General features: G+C 53.5%; 1 protein-coding gene across 1 annotated transcript in view; it reads left to right on the plus strand.

The window, feature by feature from the left end:
* Positions 1 to 1,442: 1,442 nt before the first annotated feature.
* Positions 1,443 to 22,589, plus strand: part of EDAR (ectodysplasin A receptor) — a 70,122-nt gene continuing 48,975 nt past the window's right edge. Inside the window, exons 1-3 of the mRNA XM_073327446.2 lie at positions 1,443 to 1,493; positions 2,022 to 2,144; positions 3,776 to 3,957. Coding sequence (XP_073183547.1) covers positions 1,443 to 1,493; positions 2,022 to 2,144; positions 3,776 to 3,957 — 356 coding nt within the window. The remainder of the gene's footprint in view (positions 1,494 to 2,021; positions 2,145 to 3,775; positions 3,958 to 22,589) is intronic.

A 22,589-nucleotide genomic window follows, 5' to 3' on the forward strand; every position in this document is an offset into this window, starting at 1 on the left:
AAATCTGATGAGGTTCAATAAGGATAAAGTGCAGGGTCCTGCACTTAGGACGAAAGAACCCAATGCACAGCTACAGACTAGGGACCGAATGGCTAGGCAGCAGTTCTGCGGAAAAGGACCTAGGGGTGACAGTGGACGAGAAGCTGGATATGAGTTAGCAGTGTGCCCTTGTTGCCAAGAAGGCCAATGGCATTTTGGGATGTATAAGTAGGGGCATAGCGAGCAGATCGAGGGACGTGATCGTTCCCCTCTATTCGACATTGGTGAGGCCTCATCTGGAGTACTGTGTCCAGTTTTGGGCCCCACACTTCAAGAAGGATGTGGATAAATTGGAGAGAGTCCAGCGAAGGGCAACAAAAATGATTAGGGGACTGGAACACATGAGTTATGAGGAGAGGCTGAGGGAGCTGGGATTGTTTAGCCTGCAGAAGAGAAGAATGAGGGGGGATTTGATAGCTGCTTTCAACTACCTGAAAGGGGGTTCCAAAGAGGATGGCTCTAGACTGTTCTCAATGGTAGCAGATGACAGAACGAGGAGTAATGGTCTCAAGTTGCAGTGGGGGAGGTTTAGATTGGATATTAGGAAAAACTTTTTCACTAAGAGGGTGGTGAAACACTGGAATGCGTTACCTAGGGAGGTGGTAGAATCTCCTTCCTTAGAGGTTTTTAAGGTTAGGCTTGACAAAGCCCTGGCTGGGATGATTTAACTGGGAATTGGTCCTGCTTCAAGCAGGGGGTTGGACTAGATGACCTTCTGGGGTCCCTTCCAACCCTGATATTCTATGATTCTATGATTCTGTTTATAACATTCTGGCCCCCCTCCCACGCACACACAGTTTTGCTCTTTGGTTGGCTCAACTCTCAGAGGATAACTAAGACATGAACTCTCAAGGTGGGTTGCCCACAATGAAAACTTCCGATATAGCCTCAGAATGTCTGGCATGTCTGGTCACTTCTACACTCTGTTCTGGAAGTTTTGGGGTCTTTTCTAACTGAGTGACCCTGCCCTGCTCTCTGCATATGTTCAAAGTCACAGAGTATCCCACTAAGATCCAAGTCCCCTACCCACGGCTTCCTTCCCCTCCCCAGGAGAAACAAAATCTAACGCTGCGGTACAAAGCATATAGGTTACATAATGACAGTCCGCTCTCAAGAAGAGTAAAGGGCTTTACTTTTAAAGTAATATTTAGATTGCTTGGTTTTAATTATAAAATGTTCATACTTTGACAGCAGACTAGAACTGATCATCTTCACAACCGCTCTCAAAACCAACTCCCAGCTTGTGAATGAAGCAGCTTTAACTTTGAAGAGTAAAAAGGGGGAGCAGTAGGGAAGAGGACAAAATACAAACCCAAAGAGAAAAACATTAAGAATATTTATGAATGTATATGTTATAATGACTGATCATATCTTTATCTTTTCAGATAAAGTATTAAGAAAATATGGCTCCTCTGGGTGAACATAAATGGACTCATGTGTTCCCTTTTCTGGTGGTAGGTATTTAATTGCCTAAGGTATAACCACCTTGCAAAGATAGCTGTCATTTATGTTTGTGTGATGTGTGTGGGGGGGTGTTTGTTTTTAACTTCAGTAAATTAACATAGCACTTCTACAAACAATTGAAATGGCAGGTTCCTGCCTCAATTTAGCAGCTCATTCCTGTTCATCAAAGCAAAAAGCATGTGCTTAACTTTAGTCCCCTGCTTTAGTCCCATTGACTTCAACAGGACGTACGCATGTGCTTAAATGCTTCACTGAGTTGGGGTCTCAGTGCTCACATCCTAGTCAACTGAATTCAACCCTGGAGTTTTAGGGCACCACCCATTTTGCTGAAATGTGTGTTTTAAAACACCCATAATTCATTCTATCTTCAATTCCAGGCAGTAGCATTAGGATGTTTAGCACTAAAAGTCAATCCATCCACCTTCCAAACCCTAGCTGTTTGGCAAGGATAACATATCTGTAATGGGAAAACTGGTTGATTAAATTAAATATTTTAAATGTTTAACCTTTTGTGACAGGTGTCGCTGGTTTACTCTGCTAATGCTGAGTATTCTAACTGCGGTGAAAATGAATACTATAACCAGACCACTGGAATGTGCCATGATTGTCCCCAGTGCAAGCCAGGAGAAGAGCCTTATATGGTAAGTTCAGTCTCACTCTTACTGTGAAATGTCACACCCGAGGCTGAAATAGGAAAAAATGGCCTACAAAAACTAAATATGTTGTTCATAATGGATTGTTTTTACATTGGGTATAAGTTATGAAAATGCAGTTTAGTGTCTCTGTGCACTGCTAAACAGAAGTGGTTATGGATCTCAGATATCTACTACTGATCATACCAAATATATGATGCTCAGCAGACTGCTGAAAGTGCCACCTGAAATCCTTGGATAAAAGATGCTGTACAAGTGCAAAGGATTCTTGGTTCTTTAAAAAGTATTATTCATTTTTTAAAGATAGACATGATTTCTAACATGATTTTATTATATTTGTATTGGAGAGAGAAAGGAAAGAAACTCAGACCCAATCCAGGAAGCATTTGAGCACATGCTTAACTTTAAGCCTGTATGACTAATGTGCTTAAATGCTTTGTTGGATTGAGGTCTTACTCTTTTATGTTCTGTAAACTACAGCCCAGAAATAGTTTCTTAAAAGTAATACTTTAAAACAGTTCTTATGTAAAAAAATTATACACACACACACACAATTTTGCCAGTAGGCTCATCTTGGTTCCAGTATTTCAGCTAATCAGCAATTTAAAAACCTGACATTAACACTGGAGATTTTATGTGATGAATAGCGTGGAGTGCTTGCTGACCTCCTCCGCCCACAGAGAATTTAATTTTGCTTTCCTGCTAAAATACTTTGGCATTAAAGGAACTTGGAAAACTCTGCAACATTTTAAATTACAGTTCCCAAATAGCCATTTAATTTATAGCAGATAATTTGCACATTAAAAATAAATTACTGAAACCTTTTTAATAGGCTAAATTTCCAATTGTAAATTTTGCACAGTTGCTAATCCTGAATAAATATGTTTGTAATAACCAGTTGGTTTTAGTTCAGAACACCAGTGATGTTTTATTTAATCTAAACTGAATGCTCATCTGGGAAATCAGAGTTAGGGAGTTACTGAGTATCATGCAAACATTGCCATAAGAGAAGCACTCTGAGCCTCTTCCCTCCCCACCAATGAAAAGATCTCTAATATTCCTGCTGGGACAATAATGCTTCACACACATTTTTCTGCTTTAATCCCTAATCCTCAATGCCCTACTGTAGTTAATTGTTTTTGGCAAGGTTCAAATTTCTTGGTCAAGGTATAGTCGTGATCTAGTCTCCAGATAAAATAATAAAGAAAACCCAATCATAATAAGTAAATAAAAAGATTTTGGGGTCTGTTCAAAAGTGTTTGGCGGTCCGGATTTTGCCCCCTGCCCTAATGTATCGTCATCATTTTTCCAGTTGAGGAGTGAATGAAACTCACTTCTGAGTCTGTCAGGAATATAATATAAATAGCTAAAGGGGGTCGCTTTTGAGAAAAACAAAACAGTCTCTCCCCTTTCCCTTCCTAAAAAATCACATCATGCTATCTCCTCGTCATTCTTCAGCCTTATCAGTACAGATACCAAGAGACTGCATCACAAACTTGGCTCTCCTATTTGGTATTCCATAGCACTACAAAGCCATGGGGCCAGACTAGAGCAGTCTCTTTTCCTACATGGTAGCACCAAGTGCAGTTCTATCATACAGTGTCTGTCTGTTGTTATAGACTTGTGGCTATGGTACCAAAGATGAAGACTATGGCTGCGTTCCTTGCCCATCTGAAAAGTTTTCTAAAGGAGGTTACCAGATATGCAGGCGTCACAAAGATTGTGAGGGATTTTTTCGAGCCACTGTCATGACACCTGGTGATACAGAGAATGATGCAGAATGTGGGCCTTGTCTTCCTGGGTAAGGATATAACCATGAATCTTTACAGACGTGTCCTTCAAAGTGCCCCGAATGTCTTTTCCACATTGATACCTCTGACCTCCTCCTAGTTCCTCCCCACCTGGTTATAAGTACTATGTCAATTAGTCATAATTTATGGTATTGGTAAACATAATAGATGTCAGTGTTTGAAAGCTTTTGAGTAGTTGTAGTAGTAGATTAAAGGAGTATGCCTTTAATCCCATTGAAATGCAATAGATTGAAGGATGTTTCCCCCTTAAAAACAGAGAATGAGACTCCTCTGAAAAAGACCAGCTGTCAAGAGTGGCAATATACAGTATTTAGTAGTTCTGTAGTACAGCTGTCTAAGGTATGTCCACCCTGCCAAAAAAAAAAAAAAATCAAAGGCAGCAAGTCTTAGAGCCTGGGTTAACTGACTTGGGCTTGCACTATGGGGCTAAAAAATACCAGTGTAGACATTCCCACTCAGGCTGGAGCCCAGGCTCTGAAGCCACCTTCATGCAAGGTTTCAAACCCAGGGATCCAGCCCAAGTGTTAATGTCTACACTGCTATTTTTATCCCCATAGCATGAGCCTCAGGCTCTGAGACTCACTACTTCTGGGTTTTGGTTTTCTTTTTTGCATTGTAGATGTATCCTCAAGGGCTACTAAAACCATATTACCTATTATTAACACCCTCTCAAGATTAAAAATAATAATATTCTGTGGCTGATACCAGTCACTTATTATGGGAATGCAGTACTAGAAGGGATAAAAAACAAGGAATTCATAGAGAATGTCATATTGGTTTGAAATGAAGATAGAACAGATGCCATGTATTAGGGATACCTTTTTATTACCATTTTGAGCTCTACTGAGAACAGATAGCATAATTCTGAAGGGAAGAGGGAAATAAAAGTGATAGAACAATCACCAAATCAAATATATTAGAGATGTACTCTTAGATATACAGTAGAACCTAGAGTTATGAACACCTCACGGAAGGAGGTTGCTCGTAACTCTGAAATGTTCATAACTCTGAACAGAACATTATGGTGGTTCTTTCAAAAGTTAACAACTGCACATTGGCTTAATACAGCTTTGAAACTTTATGATGCAGAAGAAAAATGCTGCTTTCCCTTTATTTTTATAGTAGCTTACATTTAACACAGTACTATACTATGTTTAATTTCTTTTTTTTTTTAATCTCTGCTGCTGCCTGATTGTGTACTTCTGGTTACAAATGAGGTGTGTGGTTGACTGGTCAGTTTGTAACTCTGGTGTTCATAACTCTGAGACTCTACTCTATTATCTTTTAATGTCTGCATACATATGCATGCAATCTTTTAGAACTTTATTTTAGTTGGCTTTATTTAAGTAAATATTGTACAAGAAAAATTCACTATTTGGTCACCTTTGGTCTATATGTGTGACTCCCACTGACATCAATGGGAGTTGTGTGCAGGGATTGAAGGTACAAGATAGACTCCATGACTCTATGAAACCTCAGTGACCCATTTACTGATTCAACCGTTTTAAGTAATGTGAGCTAAGGCCAGCAGGAACCACCAAAGCATCTAATCTGACTGACCTCCTGTATATCACAGGCCACCACCCAGTACTCACACATTAAACCCAACAACCAAAATTACACCAAAGTTTTAAAGCCTACAGGAGACTAAGCTATTATGTGCCCCTGGCAGAGAATAGGAGGGATTGAGGTGCACCAATGCTCAGGGCCCCTGCAATGGCAGTAAATTGAGTAAGTGAGATAATGCCAGCAAACCATAATGCCAGTTAATACCAGCAAGCAACCTGCACCCCATGTGACAGAGAAATGTGGAAAAAAACCAAGGTCTCCCCCCAATCTGACGTGGGGGGAAATTCTTTCTCAACCCCATGTGACAATCAGTTAGATCCTGAGTTTATTGCATCAATGATTCTATATGAAATTTTCCTCAGTTTACAGGTAAAAAGAAGGGTTTATCTAGCTGCCAGCCTAGCAAACTCACCTGGTGATTTGAAAGAAATCTCGCTTCGCTGTCTCCTCATACATCACCAACTGTAAGGAAAAGTATGAAGGTTAAATAATGGCCTCAGTCACACCTGCGCAACCTCACGGAAGACTAATGGAGTTGCACAGGTATAACTGGGGGTCAATCTGTAAACAATGAGGCTGCACAGCTGTCACTCGGGGCATGATTGGAAGATACTGTGTTTGCACAGGTGGGAGTGAAAACAGAATTTGGATAAGAGGATTCTATTGCTAAATGGCTGATGCATGAGAAAGAAGGGACTCATTTGACTTTCACATCCCTCAGTGATTTTGGAGGGCTGGCAGTTAGAAAAATATCTTCTTACTTGTAAACTGAGGTGATTGGATATGAAATTACTGAGAGAAAATAAACACGGAACCCCCACTGTGCTATTTTTACAGGCTCGGGCCCCATTTCTTAGAGAAGCCCCACAGGCTGCTCCTAAGTAGCTGTGGAAAGCTGTTATAACTCAGGGCTGCTCTGCCAGACCAGATTATTTGGAGCATCTTGCCATGCCTCCTCACACCTATCTTCTGAATGGGGACAGTGAGGTGGGATGGCGTGTGGGTAGCTCCCTGCCAGGCAAAGGCTCTTTTACACAGGGAGTAATTTTCAAGGGGCAGAGCCTCAATTTGCAGAGTAGAATGGCAGTTAAGAAATGTAATACATATAGCTACCAAGATGATGGGCCAAATTCTGTGATCTTGACCTAGGGATATATCTTGCCATCAGTGCTTTAGCAGAAATACCTCATGGAATCAGTGGCCCTCAGTCCATAATTAGACAAAACTCTATTCTATATAGTAGAGCTCTGCCTGCCACTACAGTGAGCCCGCACACCACTTGCCTCAAATAAGACAAGAGAGAATTATATAGCTTTATCTCTGTATTTGCAGTACAGTAACTCCTCACTTAACATTGTAGTTATGTTCCTGAAAAATGCTACTTTAAGCGAAATGACGTTAAGCGAATCCAATTTCTCTATCAGAATTAATGTAAATGGGGGGGGGGGTTAGGTTCCAGGGAAATTTTTTTCACCATACAAAAGACTGTATTTATATATATATATATATATATATATATACATTGTGACAGGGTCGGGCCAGATGGCTATAGGAGAGTAATTTTTTTTGAAGCAAAAGATGTTTTTATTGCATAACGCACTTACAAAGTAAAAACAGCAGCATATGCAATGTGTAACACAGCAACCAATCACAATTGCTTTCTCATTAGCTTCAGGGGAGGGATGTGTTCAAGCTTGCCTGGGCCCAGAGCGGGGGGCTTCCTCGACTCTTGTGGTCTTCCACCCTTCAAAGTTACCTGGTGGCCCAGAGCGAGGGGGCTTCATCAACTCTCGTGGTCTTCCACCCCTTCGAGTTACCTGGCGCCACACCCGAGTGTCACCAACAATTCCCTCCTCTGAAAGCACCCAACAAGAGGGGCAGGCTGTGGGGTGGACAATCCGGGGGGGGGGGGCACATGCACCCATGTATGAAAGGAGGTGGTGGTGGTGGTGTCCACAGCAGCAGTGGCTGGGGCTGGGGTCCCTTACTCTCTCCCCCCAATCAAAGGTCAGACAAAGGGACCCAGATGGGGACACCGAGCAGAGAACCGAGCAGAGCGCCCACCGCTCCTCAAAAGCATCAAGGGAGTCAGTGGACGCTGCCCGGAGGAACTCCGCCCGGATACGTGAACGGACCGAGGATCGGAAAACGGCCCCACAGTCACAGGAAACTCCATCAGCCAACCTCCTCTCTCTGGTTTTATAGATGGTCATTTTAGCAGGGCCAGGAGGAGGTTAACTAGGAGATCCCGTGACTTTGTGAGGCCACGGATGGGGAGTGCATAAATAAAAAGGTGAGGGGAAAAATGCAACCAAAAACATAATAGGAGATTTGTGAGGAGCTGGAACAGGGGCTGCAGCCTGGCGCACTCCAAATATACGTGCGCCAGGGTTTCCCTCACACCACAAAAGGGAGAAGTATCTGGGACGGGGGTGAACTGCGCCAAGTACGTGCCCGTGCTCACAGCTCCATGAAGGAGCCGCCAACTAATGTCCCCGATGGGACTTGGAACCAAGGTGGAATATAGGCTGGCCCACCGGAGCTGCTCACCCTCCAAAGGTGGCAGAAGGTCTTGCCATTTTGTGTCGGGGCGGGACACTAGGGTGAGGGCATGAAGGGTGTGGAGCACAAGCGTGTATAGATGTTTCCTTGGAGCGGTTTCGAAGCATACCTGCTGCAGTTCATGAGGGGGTGAGGGGGTCGATTAGGTCTGAGGGGCAGGGGTCCAATTAAAAGGTCCGGCGGGCCTGGGGTAGAGGGTGGGCGGGGCGTGCCCTCGAGCAGGACCCGGTTGAGGTAAGCTCGAGCAGCGGACGGCAAAGCGGCCTTCACCTCCTGAAGTACGCACCGAGGGTGCGAGGTCTGGAGAGCCCCATGCGCCAGGCAAGCGTCAGGGGATCCAGCCAGTCTCCCCGGTCATAGTCCAGGAGGTCTCCTACTCTCATGACTTCTGGCAGGATCAAGCTCTGGCGCACCGAGCAGGACTCCGCCGCTTGCACATGGAGCTGGGGGTTGTGTAGCAGGAGCTCCACGAGGAGATCTACCCCCTCGGTGGCCGCCATGGATCTGGTCATTAAAAACAGTTTCCAAGTCTGGAAGAGGTCCTTGTAGAAGACCGGCAGCCCCAAGAGGTCTCACGGAAGACCTCCCAGATGAAGATAAAAGAGCTGCTGGTCATATCGGAGCCCTCGGATGTGGCGCAGGATGGCGTTCGCCAGTGTGCTCCATGCTGAACTGCCTGCACCATAGAGGAGCCTCTGTGGGGCCTGGAGACGGAAGACATGGACCTGAGTGTGTAGACACTTCAGGCCCTGTCCTCCTTCCTTCAGGGGTAGATGAAGAACCCCTACAGAGACCCAGTGCTTCCTAACCAAAAGAACCCCAGAATCGATGTCCGGAGGTTGGTCAGGAAACCTGGGGCCGGGACCCGGGTGTTGTGCCGGTACCAGAGCGTGGACAGGACTAGTTGATTAAGCACCAGCGCTCTCCCTCGGAGGGAGAGACATCGGAGTAGTTCCGTCCATTTCCGGAGCCGCTCTATCACCCCACCCTCTAAATTTTCCCAGTTTTCCGGCAGAGAGGGATGCATGGCAGAAAGGTAAATGCCAAGGTAGAGCAGCGGACCCATGCTCCAACGGATAGTCTGAAGCACGGGTGGGAGGGAGCTCGCCTGCCGCCAGTCTCCTACCGCCAAGCCAGAGCTCTTGACCCAGTTGACCCGGGCGGAGGAGGCTGCCGAATAAATGGCCTGGCAAGCCTCCACCTGTGCCAAGTCACCGGGGTCCTGGATCACGAAGAGCACGTCATCAGCGTACGCTGACAGGACCAGCCGCAGCTCCGGCTCCTGCAGCACCAACCCTGTCAACCTCCTGCGGAGGAGACAGAGGAAGGGTTCGATCACCAGAGCGTACAGTTGGCCTGAGAGGGGGCACCCCTGCTGTACTCCTCGCCCGAAGCTGACCGGTTCGGTCAGGGTCCAGTTAAGCTTAACCAGACACTCTGCGGAAGTGTACAGCACCCGGAGAAAACCCACAAACTGGGGTCCGAAGCCAAATGCCTGCAGAGTGCTCAGGAGGTACCCGTGGTCCACCCTATCGAATGCCTTCTCCTGATCTAGGGACAGGAGGGCGAATGACAGACCGTCTCTACGCCCGAGTTCCAAAAGGTCCCAAACCATAAATAGGTTATCAAAGATACTGCGGTCCAGGACAGTGTAGGTCTGGTCTGAGTGGATAAGGTCTGCCAGCACAGACCCTAGCCACAGCGAGATTGCTTTTGCTACGATTTTGTAGTCTGTGCTGAGGAGTGAGATGGGATGCCAATTTCGTAAATCGCGGAGGTCCCCCTTCTTCAGCAATAAGGCGAGCACAGCTTGCCTGCACAAAAGAGGGAGGACCCCGCTCTGCAGAGACTCTGCCCAGACAGTGACTTGGTCTGGGTCGAGGATATCCCAAAACACACGGTAGAACTCCACGGTCAGCCCGTCCATGCCTGGAGACTTATTAGTGGGCATACGACGGAGGGCTTCGCGAACTCGGCCAGGGTGAGAGGCAATTCTAGCCGGTCTTGGTCGCTCACGCTGACCGTAAGGAGCTCCTCCCAAAGCACTCTGCAAGCACTAGGGTCGGTCGGATCTGGGGAGAAAAGTTTTGTGTAGAAGGCTCGGGCCCTCCCACACATCTCCACCGGTTCCGTGAGGGGGGTGCCATCTTCTGCCAGGAGGCAGGTGACGTGTTTCTTAGCCCCCCTCATTTTCTCCAGGGCATAGAAGAAGTGGGAGCCCTTGGTGCAGCCCCATGGTCCACTAAAACAGACAAGCAGGGTGCGGACCCCCGACGGGGTGCCTGATGGGCTGGAGCTTCTAAACCCGCCTCAAGCTCTGAGGCGATAGGGGGTGGTGGAGGGAAGATAGCAGCTCCTAATGGGTCGGGGCAGGAGAACACAACGGCCGCTCCCTGGGGGTTATCAGTTGGGAAAGGGAAGGAGACAGCCCTGGTGGCGGCAATAACATTGCAGGAGGTAAATTGGATAGGGATAGGGGCAGGGGCAGAGGTGAGGTTCTGGGTTTCGGGAGGCAAGCAGCTGGATGGTGGTGCCTCCCAATCAGACTCGAGGATTAAGGGGGTGGGGAGGGAGCTCTCAGTGATACCGGGCGCGGGCTCTTTGGTGGATTTAGCAGCCACAGCATCAGGAGGTGGATTATCTTCTGTTGGGCCCCTGCCCGGGAAGGAAATCGATTGCTCCGCACCAATGGGGGGTGCCCTGGCGACTCGTGTCCCGGCTGCATGCTGCCAGCTGTCACCTGAGCAGGCTCGGTGGTTGTCAGGGGGGTGCCATCAGCAGCCGGGTCGATGGAGGAGTCCAGGGGCTCCTCGGAGGTGGGAGCAGAAGCAGCAGTTAGGGGGAGGGAGCATGGGGAAAAAAGGGGTGGAGTGAGGTCGCCCAAATCGAGGTTTGCTGGCAAAAGGTCATCCTCCCCCTGGGTGACCGGGGTCAGATCTAGGGCCTCGATCTCCTCGAACATGGAGGAGAGGACACTTTCCGTTGCCCGGGGGTTCTCCCCGCTGGCACCTGCCACGACAGTTGCCTCAGGGTTCACGGGGGCTTCGGGTAGTGTCAGGACAGAAGGGGCTTCCTCGAGGGTCTCGGAGGGGAGGGTCTCCCGTGGAGGGGAGACACTACCTTCCGGTGCTACCACGTCTTTCCCGCCTGACACCGGTGGATGGGACGCACTTGTGGGCAAAGCGGAAGGTTCGGCATCGGTGCCCCCCTTCCTGGTCTTCCGGGGGGCCTCCGCCTCAGGTAGATGAGGTGGAGCTCAAGCCTTCCGCTTGCCTCGCTTCCCCTGGACTAGGGCCCAGCCCTCCATGGCATCATCTGGGGGCTGGTTAGCAGGGGTCATGTCAGGGGGTAAAGGCGATGGCTCAGGGACTTGGGTGGGGGGGACGGTGGGGCGGCATAAGGGAGGGAGGATTCTCCCTGGGCTAGGCTCTTTCCCATGCCTGGTGGTATCTCTGCCACACCCTCCTCCATAGGCCCCGCCAGATTGTCAGCAGCGAGGGCGGGGTTCTCCCGCTCATCTGAGCGTTGTAGGGGAGGTGCCCCATGGGCAGGTTTGGGTATCGGGCGGCCAGGGGCATCGGCAATGATGGGGCCGATGTCATGCCGGGTCTCTGGGATCCCTGATGCCCCTCCTTGCCGGGCTAAGGGGCAGTCCCTCCGGACATGCCCTAACGCCCAGCAGCGATAGCACCAGGCTTCCCCCGTGGAGAAATACACCCGGTAATGGGCCCACTGGTGGGGAACTAGGAAGGACCCCTCGAGCGCCTCTCCATCACGTGTCGCCGATGGCAGTAGAAGCTGCACTTGCCGGCGGAAGGAAAAGATGTGATGGAGGGTGGGGTCCTTGCAGCCCAACAGGAGAGGGCTGATGACAGAAACAGGTTTCTCCAGGGTGGAAAGGGCGGGTAACAGGGCAGCATTGGGGAGAAAAGGAGGGACAGAGGTCAGGACCAGGCGGACGCCCAGGTCCTCTAGCGGCTCTAGGGGAACAAACACCCCCCCCCACTGCCAGGCCCCTCTCCACCGCCTCCTGGGCGGCAGCCTCCGCTGCTAAGAAGAAGACAACCTTCCCATACATTTTGAAGGCCACCACAATGGCCGAGGGCCCCACCACTCTCACCAATGCCCACACGTAGGTCTCCACATGGGGCAAGGTGGGCACCAGGAGGCATTGGACATCGTGCTTCCTTGTCATGGTGGGGAAGGGGCCCTGGCCGCTGTTGATGGTGGCGGAGGCGGTGGGCGGGAGAGATGATGAGGTGGCGGGGGGGCTGCCGCCACCCGGGCATACGTCCTGGGGGGTGAGGGAGGGACACCCGCAGAGCTGGTGAAGGGGGCAGCGGGGAGGGACACCGTGGTCGGTGGCGGGGCCGCAGCGGTGGGTGAGGCTCCTGCCACAGAGGGCCTGGTGGTTTTAGTGGGGCCCTTCCCCTTCTTCTTGCCCTGGCCTTTTCCACCAGCTGGGGGGGCTCCCCTAGAGTCTGGGGAGGCGGTGGGCATGGCAGCGGCGGAGGTCACCCAGTGGGGGCGGTGGCAGGTGGTTAACAGGAGTTGGGGTCAGGTAAAAAGGGACAGGCTGTGGGATGGGCAGTTTGGCGGGGGGGGCACATGAACCACCGTACGCTTGTCCAGAGAGTCCTGTTTGGTTGGCTGGTGCTTCTGGCCCACACAGTGGAATCAGGGCGAGCAGCTAAGTCCAGAGGCAGATGTTAAACAGCCAGCAATGACGGTGGAGGAGGCAGTTGTGAAGATGGTAGTGTGGGGGTTGGGAGGACACAGATGGATCGGGGGGCAGCTCCATGTGTGTCCCTACAAACAGAGTCACGACACAGTCAAGGCCTCCCCCCACACAAGAGCACAGTTCGAAAGTTACTCAGTCTTGGGCCCCCTCCACGGCAATTTGTAAGTTCCCCGGGCAGTGTTCCTCTGGTAGACAGCTGTTTCTCTGTCTGTTCTGGGTTTTCTTTTTTGCATTCCAGAAATGCTGGAGCAAGTGATAAGATTCCTCTCAACCGGAGACGGGTCCACAGACAAACAGCAAGCGGCTGGGTCTGGGGGCTGGGTCCTTCCACTCCCCCCCCAGGGAAGCGGGCCGGTAGGCCCCCCCCTCTCTCGGGGGTGGTTTCAGCTGGAGCAGCAGCAGCGTCCGAGGGCGGGCAGGGAGGAGGGGCTAATAGCCGGCCGGCAGCCGGCCAGCACTCTAGCAACAGCGGAAAAAGAAAAAAACAACAAAAGGAAAAGAAAGGGGGGAGAGCATCTGGTCCGGTCGGGGGGGGGGAAGCTGAAAGCAGGGGCAAAAAGCAAGGAAAGCCCAGGCCAGAGGGCAGCAGCAGGAGAGCAGGCTGAGTAGGTCCCTTTTCCCAGAGTAAGGTAACAGGGAAGATTTTTTTTTTGAAACAGAAAGAAAATTTATTGGTAACGCTTACAGAATTACCAAAGGAAACAAAACAACTATGCAACAAAACAACGCAATCAGAAGGTATAACACAGCAGCTTTCAGGAGGGAGAAGTGTTCAGGCTAGCCTGGGCCCAGAGCGGGGGGGCTTCCTCGACACTCGTGGTCTTCCACCCTCCTGAGTTACCTGGTGGCCTAGAGCGGGGGGGCTTCCTCGACACTTGTGGTCTTCCACCCCCTCGAGTTACCCAGTGCCGCGCCCAGTGTCACCGATCCTCCCTTTCCTGAGAGTGCCCGGTAAGATGGGCACGGCTGCGGGGTGGGCGGTTTAGGGAGGGGGGGGGGTAGACACCCATGTATTATAGGACCCCTCCTAGATGACAGGAATGATGGTATCCACAGCGGAATGGCTGGGGCTGGCGTCTCTCGCTCTTCCCCTCAATCAAAGGGTCAGACGGAGGGAACCGGACGGGGTCACCGAGCAGAGAACCCCAGACAGCGCCCACTGCTCCTCGAAGGCTTCAAGGGAGTCGGTGGACGCCGCCCAGAGGAACTCCGCTCGGATACGTGAGTGTACTGAGGATCGGAAAATGGCCCCACAATCGCAGGACGTTTCATGGGCCAACCGCCTTTCTCTGGTTTTATAAATGGCTATTTTAGCCAAAGCTAGGAGGAGGTTGACCAGAAGATCCCGCGACTTTGTGGGGCCATGGATGGGAAGTGTATAGATAAAGAGGTGGGGGGAAAAATGAAGCCAGAAGCGTAATAGAATATTTGTGAGGAGCCGGAAAAGGGGCTGCAATCTGGCACACTCTAAATACACGTGCGCCAGGGTTTCCCTCACATTACAGAAAGGACAAGTGTCCGGAATGGGGGTAAACCGTGTCAGAAACACGCCCGTGCTCACAGCTCCGTGAAGGAGCCGCCAACTGATGTCCCCGACGGGCCTTGGGACCAGGGTGGAATACAGGCTGGCCCACCGAGGTTGCTCACCCTCCAAAGGTGGCAGGAGATCCCGCCACTTTGTATCGGGGCGGGACACCAGGGTGTGGGCGTGAAGGGTGTGAAGCGTAAGTGTATATAAATATTTCCGTGGAGCAATTTGAAAGCTAACCGGCTGCAATTCGTGCAGCCGGCTTGCAGTGAAAGGGTGAGGGGTTTGTTGGGATCTATGGGGTGGGGGCCTGATGGAAAGGTCCGGCGGGCCTGGGGTAAGGGATGGGCGGGGTGCGCCCTTGCACAAGGCTCGGCTAACATAAGCCCGAGCAGCGGGGGTCAAGGCGGCCTTCACCTCCTGAAGCACGCGCCGGGGGGTACGGAGGCTAGAGAGCCCCATGCGCCGAGCGAGCATCAGGGGATCCAGCCAGTCTCTCCGGTCGTAGTCCAGGAGGTCTCCGACCCTCGTAACTTCCGCCAGGACCAACCTCTGGCGCACCGAGCGGGACTCCGCCACCTGCACACGGAGCTGGGGGTTGTGTAGCAGGGCTCCGTGAGGAGATCTGCCCCCACGGTGGCCACCACGGACCTGGTTGTTAGAAACAATTTCCAGGTCCGGAGGAGGTCCTGGTAGAAGACCGGCAGCCCGGAGAGGTCTCGCGGAAAACCCCTCGGAGAAAGATAAAGAGCTGCCGGTCATATCGAAGCCCTTGGAAATGGCGCAGGAAGGCGTGCGCCAGTATGCTCCACGCCGAACTACTTGCACTATAAAAGAGCCTCTGCAGGGCCTGGAGGCGGAAAACGCGGACCTGAGTGTACAGACACTTCAGGCCCTGCCCTCCTTCCTTCAGGGGTAGATGAAGAACTCCAACAGGGGCCCAGTGCATTCCTGACCAGAAGAACTCTAGAATCAATCTCCGGAGGTGGGTCAGGAAACCCGGGGCCGGGGCCAGGGTGTTGAGCCGGTACCAGAGCGTGGACAGGACTAGTTGGTTAAGCACCAGTGCTCTCCCTCGGAGGGAGAGACATCGGAGTAGCCTCGTCCATCTCCGGATCCGCTCTATCACCCCGCCCTCTAAATTTTGCCAGTTCTCCGGCGGGGAAGGATGCGTGGCGGAAAGATAAACGCCAAGATAGAGCAGTGGACCCGCACTCCACCGGATGGTCTGAAGTGCGGGTGGGAGGGAGCTTACCTGCTGCCAGTCCCCCACCGCCAAGCCAGAGCTCTTGACCCAGTTGACTCGGGCGGAGGAGGCTGCCGAATAGATGGCTTGGCATGCCTCCACTCGCGCCAAGTCGCCCGGGTCCTGGACCACAAGGAGTACGTCATCGGCGTACGCCGACAGGACCAGCCGCAGCTCCGGCTCCCGCAGCACCAACCCTGTCATCCTCCTGCGGAGGAGACAGAGGAAAGGCTCGATCGCCAGAGCATACAACTGGCCCGAGAGGGGGCACCCCTGCCGCACTCCTCGCCCGAAGCTGACCGGTTCAGTCAGGGTCCAGTTGAGCCTAACCAAACACTCCGCGGAGGCATACAGCACCCGGAGAAAACTCACAAACTGAGGTCCAAATCCAAACGCCTGCAGAGTGCTCAGGAGGTACCCATGATCTACTCTATCGAACGCCTTCTCCTGATCAAGAGACAGGAGGGCGAACGATAGACCATCTCTCCGCCCGAGTTCCAAAAGGTCTCGGACTAGAAAGAGGTTGTCGAAAATGCTGCGACCCGGGACAGTATAGGTCTGGTCTGGGTGGACCACGTCCGCCATCACGGACCCTAGCCGCAGCGAGATTGCTTTCGCTACGATTTTGTAATCCGTGCTAAGGAGTGAGACGGGACGCCAGTTTCGTAGATCGCAGAGGTCCCCCTTCTTCGGCAGCAAAGCGAGCACCGCTCGCCTGCATGACAGAGGGAGGACCCCGCTCTGTAAGGACTCAGCCCAGACGGTGACTAGGTCTGGGCCGAGAATGTCCCAGAACGCGCGGTAAAACTCCACGGTCAGCCCGTCCATGCCCGGAGATTTATTGGTGGGCATGCGACGGAGGGCTTCCGAGAACTCGGCCAGGGTGAGAGGCAGCTCTAGTCGGTCTCGGTCGCCCACGCTGACCGTGGGGAGTTCCTCCCAGAGCACCTCGCAAGCGTCAGGATCGGTCGGGTCCGGGGAGAAAAGGCTTGTGTAGAAGTCACGGGCCCTCCCACACATCTCCTCCGGACCCGTGAGGGGGGTGCCGTCTTCCGCAAGAAGGCAGGTGACGTGTTTCTTGGCCCCCCTCGTTTTCTCCAGGGCATAGAAGAAGCGGGAGCCGCGGTCCATCTCCCGAAGAAGGCGGATGCGGGATCGAACGAAGGCACCTCGGGCCCGGTGGTCCTCAAGGGCCCGGAGCTCCTCCCGCTTCTCCCGGCACGCTCCGCAGAGGGACGGGTCCTCGGGATCGGCGGCCAGGTGCCTCTCCATCTCTAAGACCTCCCGTTCCAGCTGCTCTATCGCCGCATTTCGCCGTCGGCTGGTGCCCCGAGTGTAGTCACGGCAGAAGAGCTTGACGCGCACCTTCCCGAGATCCCACCATCGCCGCACCGAGGGAAAGGCACGCCACTGCTCTCGCCAGGCCAGCCAAAACTCCCGGAGGGACATCACAAAGCTCTCGTCCTCCAACAGGCTGTTATTAAAGTGCCAATAGGCCGGCCCCGGTCTCTCTGCACGGAGGGAAACCGTTACAGCGACTAAATGATGATCGGAGAATGGGGCCGGCCGAATGGCGGAGGAGTGGGCCTGTGAAAGATGGAAACGGGATAAGTAAATACGGTCCAACCGAGAGTGGTGTGACCGATGGGCCTCCACCCGAACAAAGGTGAACGTGGAGGTGTCATCTGGGTGATGGTCGCGCCAGACGTCCACTAGGGAGTGATGGTCGACTATCCCTTGGAGAATATTCGCAGCGGCCGGACTCGGTTCGGCCCCTGAGCGGTCCCGTTCCTCGAGGGTGGTGTTAAAGTCCCCTCCCAGGACCAGGCACTCGTACGAATCCAGGGTGCCGAGAAAGTCGGACACCTGCTGATAAAATTGTGGCCGCCTGGAGCTCATTTGCGGGGCATAGACGTTAACAAAATTAACCACGAGCCCCTCCATACGGACTCGAAGGTGCAGCACGTGGCCCGGCACGGCCTCATTGACCCCTAGCACCTCAGGCCGTAGGTTGGGGGAGAATAGGGTTGCCACTCCAGCCTGCCAGATCGCAAAGTGGCTAAAGTATACCCCGTCCCCCCACTCCAGCCGCCACCTGTCCTCGGCGGCCGGGTCCGTATGGGTCTCCTGCAGGAAAACTACAGAGTACCTCCCCTCCCGAAGGTAAGAGAGCACCTGGGACCTGCGGAGAGCCATCCTACAGCCCCTGGTATTCAGGGTCGCAATAATAAGAGGCGTCATACGGAGGGCTGGGGGGGTGGGGGTCTCGTATTGGCGGGGGGGTTCAGGGCCCCCGGCGGGTTGCACAGCAACCCATGACCCATCCCGTGGGTGAGTAGATCGCTTCGGAAGCTGCGGGCTCGCTCGTAGGCCGCAGCACCGCGCTTTCCTTGCCCCCTGCCCTCCTTTATAAGGGTCTTTGTGGCCTGGAGAAGTTGATCAAAGTCCCCCCATAGCCGAAGAGCCAGCTGTGCCCTATCGCGGGCGCCACGGGAGTGCTCTAGGAACTTCCGTAGCGCATGCCGCAGCTCATGGGGGGTGGGGTTACAATTCCCGAGGTATTCCCTGATGGGCCTCTTAATACAGCCTCGTGGTCCGCTAAGGCAGGTAGACAGGGTGCGGACCACCGACGGGGCATCTGACAGGCTGGGGTTATTAAATTCATTTCACGCCTTGGGGTGGAGGGGGATGGCAGGGGAAAAATTGCCACTCCTAATGGGTCGCGACTAGAAAGTGCAAAGACTGCTCCCTGGGGGGAGTCTGCAAAAGGTGGAAAGGAAATAACCCCAGGGGCGGCATTAACATTGCAGGAGGAGGGACCTTGGGCAGGGCCAGGGGTGGGGGCAGGGGCAGGGGTAAGGCTCTGGGGTGCAGGAGGCGAGCAGCTAAAGGAAAGTGCCTCCTGAGCAGAGTCAAGGGTTAAGGGGGAAGGGGAGGGGCTCCCAATAATGCTAGGTGCTGGCTCCATGGTGGTCTTAGCGGTCATGGCATCAGGTGGTGGACCGCCCTCTGCAGGGTGCTCACCCGGGAAGGCAAATAGGGGGAGGGAGCATGGGGAAAGGGAGGCTGGGGTAAGGCTGCCCAGCTCGAGGCCAGCCGGCAGCAAATCATCCCCTCCCTGGGTGACCGGGGTCAAATCTAGGGCCTCAATCTCCGCATACACGGAGGAGAGGCCAACTCCTGCCACCCCGGGGGCCTCTCCTCTAGGGCCTGTCTCAACGGCCGCCTCGGAGTCCACGGGGGGTTCGGGTAGCATCCAGGCAGAAGGGGTGTCCTCAGAAGTCTCGGAGGGGAGGGTCTCCCGTGGAGGGGGGATTCTGCCCTCCAATGCCAGTCCGTCTTCCCCTCCCGACGCCGGCGGATGGATCTCGCTCGCGGCCGTGGCGGGAGGCTCGATAGCAGTGCCTCCTTTCCTGGTCTTCCGGGGGGCTTCCGCGTCGGGTGGATGCAGCGGAGCTCGAGCCTTCCGCTTGCCTCGCTTCCCCTGGACTAGGGTCCAGCCCTCCATAGCATCATCTGGGGGCTGGTTAGCAGGGGTCGTGTCGGGGGGCGGAGGCGATGGTTTAGGGGTTCGGGGAGGTAGCGGTGGGGCAACATGAGGGGCGGGGGCTTCTCCTTGGGGAGGGCCCTCTCTTATACCCAATAATATCCTTGCCACACCCTCCTCCATGGGCTCTATTGGGTTGGTACTAGCAAGGGTGGAAACCCCTTGCTCGCCCGGGCATTGTAGGGAAAGTATCTCTTGGGCCCGGACGGGAGCAGCGATGGGTCGAGTAGGAGGAGGGTTGGTTTCAGGTACTGGGCAGCCAGGGGCGTCGGCAGCGACGGGGCCGATGTCCTGCCGGGTCTCGGGGGTTTCGGGTGCCCCTCCCCCCCGAGCCAAAGGGCAGTCTCTGCGGACATGCCCCGCTGAGCGGCAGAGGTAGCACCGGGCCTCTCCGGTAGAATAAAAGACCCGATAGCGGGCTCCCTCGTAGGGGACTAGAAAGGACCCCTCAAGCGCCTCTCCGTCACGCGCCCCTGCCGGTGGTAGAAGCTGCACTTGCCGGCGGAACGAAAAAATGTGACGGAGGGTGGGGTCCTTGCAGCCCAACGGGAGAGGGCTGATGACAGAAACAAGTTTCCCCAGGGTGGAAAGAGCGGGTAACAGGGCAGCATTGGGTAAGAAGGGAGGAACGGAGGTAAGGACGAGGCGAACGCCCAGGTCTTCTAACGGTTCTAGGGGGACAAACACCCCCCCTACCGTCAGGCCCCTCTCCACCGCCTCCTGGGCGGCATCCTCCGAGGCTAAGAAGAAAACGACCTTCCCATACATCTTGGAGGCCGCCACAATAGCCATGGGTCCTACCACCTTCGCCAACGCCTGCACGTATGTCTCCACGCGGGGCGAGGCGGGCACCAGGAGGCAATGGACGCCGTGCTTCCTGGTCAAGGCGGGGAAAGGGCCTCGGCCACTGGTGATGGTGGCGGAGGCAGGGGGGGGCGAGATGACGAGGCGGCAGGCAGCGGGGAGCCCGCTGCCGCCCGGGCATACGTCCTGGGGGCCAGGGGAGGGACAATCGCAGAGCTGGTGGAGGGAAACGCTGGGAGGGGCGCCACGGTTGATGACGAGGCCGCAACGGTGGGGGCAGCCCCTGCCATGGAGGGCTCAGTGGTTTTAGCGGGGCCCTTTCCTTTCCACCCGCCCTGGCCCTTCTGGCGAACCGGGGGGGGGTTCCTAGAATCTGGGGGGGTGGTGGGTGCAGCAGCAGCAGCAATCACCCTGGTGCCTCCTGCTACCGGTGCCCCAGCAGGGGGGGTGGCAAGTACCGTAACAATAGTAGTAGGCGGGGGACCTTGGGGGTTGGGCAGGGGTGGTGGTGGGGAAGGGACAACTAATTTTATTAAAGCAGTCTCGCCCCTCTCGTTCCCCGCCATTGTGAGCAGGGAGAGACAGGGAGACACCGGAAGGAGGAGGGGGGAGGGGAAAAGGCGGAATAGCCCCTCCTTCCGCTGGCTGCGGACGGGAAGGGAAAAAATGCCGAGGGAGGGGGGCTGGGAGGAGGGGGGGAACAAAATCGGGGTCCAGTAAAAGGGGCAAGTTGTGGGATAAGCAATCCGGGGGGGGGGTGCAGACCCACACACGTTTGTCCAAAGAGTCTCGGTTGGTCGGTTGTTAGGTCCGGTCCGGAAGGCAAAGTTCAAAGCAAACAGCTGGATTCGAAGGGAGATGGCAGGTTGCCAGCAGGGACAGACTGCGGGGGGGCCGTGACAGTTGTAATAACGATGGGGGGGTAGGGGCACCGATGGATCGGGGGTGGGGGTCTCCACGCCACACCCCCTGTGCCGCCACAAACGCAAGTAATCACAATCAAACTCCCCCCCACGAGAGTATAATTCAGAAAGTTACTCAATCTTACGGCCTTCGTCACGATGATTTATATTATTTCTTCTGTCTGCTGAAATCTCCGTCTCCGGCTGTATTGGCTGTGTTCCAAGGCTTCCGGCATGTTAAGAATGTTGTTAGGTCCGAGCTGCTGGCAAAACGGCTGGGTCTGGGGGTTTCCACTCCCCCCTCCGGACAGCAAAATCGGCAATCTTCCCCCCCCTCCTCCGGGGGCTCAGCTGAGGCAAATAGCTGCGCCCGAAAGCAGGCGTGGGGGGGATGGCCGGCGAAGGACATAGATGGAAAAAAAAACACAAAAAATGAAAAGAAAAAACAAAAAAGCGTCTGACCCGGTCGGGGGGGGACTAAGGCAGGTGCAAAAAGTAAGAAAAATCCGGGCCAGGGGGCTGTAGGAAAGAATAGAAAGCAGATAGCTGAGGAGCAAGCGAAAGACGTTCCGTTTCCTAACAGGGAAGGTTCCAGAACAATCAGGAACCTTCTGGAGACAATTAAGACAGGCTGATTAGAACACCTGCAGCCAATCAAGAAGCTGCTAGAATCAATTAAGGCAGGCTAATCAGGGCACCTGGGTTTTAAAAAGGAGCTCACTTCAGTTTGTGGTGTGTGTGAGGAGCTGGGAGCAAGAGGTACTAGGAGCTGAGAGTGAGAACGCGGACTGTTGGAGGATTGAGGTGTACAAGCATTATCAGACACCAGGAGGAAGGTCCTGTGGTGAGAATAAAGAAGGTGTTGGGAGGAGGCCATGGGGATGTAGCCCAGGGAGTTGTAGCTGTCGCACAGCTGTTCCAGGAGGCACTCTAGACAGCTGCATTCCACAGGGCCCTGGGCTGGAACCCCGAGTAAAGGGCGGGTCCGGGTTCCCCCCAAACCTCCCAACTCCTGGTCAGACACAGGAGGAGTCGACCTGGACTGTGGGTTCATGAAAACGGCCTAATTGAGGGCTACCGTGAAGCTCCAAGGCGAGCAAATCTGCCAATAAGCGCAAGACCCACCAAGGTAGAGCAGGAACTTTGTCACAATATGCACACACACACATAAACAGTATAAGTTTTAAACAAACAATTTAATACTGTACACAGCAATGATGATTGTGAACCTTGGTTGAGATGGTGGAGTCAGAGGGTGAGATATTTAGCCTTACTGCTAAATGATGAACTAGCACTCGGCTAAGCCCTCAAAGGTTAACACATTGTTGCTAATTTAGCCTCACACTCTACAAGGCAGAATGGAGGGAGGAGACACAGCATGACAGAGAGAGACAGAGACACACACCGTGTGTGTGTGAGAGAGAGAGTTAAGGATTGCCCCTTTAAGTGTGCTGACACCACTCTAAGTACATTGCCTTTTTAAGTAGATCAGCAAGTTGAGAGAGCAGCTGCTGCCAGCAAGCTCCCTCTGTCCTGAGCCCTGTCGTGTTCTCCCCCTCCCCCTGCTCTGTGGAGATGAGGTACAGTAACTCCTCACTTAAAGTCATCCTGGTTAACATTGTTTCATTGTTACATTGCTGATCAATTATGGAACATGCTCATTTAAAGTTGCGCAGTGCTCCCTTATAACATTGTTTGGCAGCCGCCTGCTTTGTCTACTGCT

Source organism: Lepidochelys kempii, chromosome 1, assembly GCF_965140285.1.
Source record: "Lepidochelys kempii isolate rLepKem1 chromosome 1, rLepKem1.hap1, whole genome shotgun sequence".
Classification (NCBI taxonomy): domain Eukaryota; kingdom Metazoa; phylum Chordata; order Testudines; family Cheloniidae; genus Lepidochelys; species Lepidochelys kempii.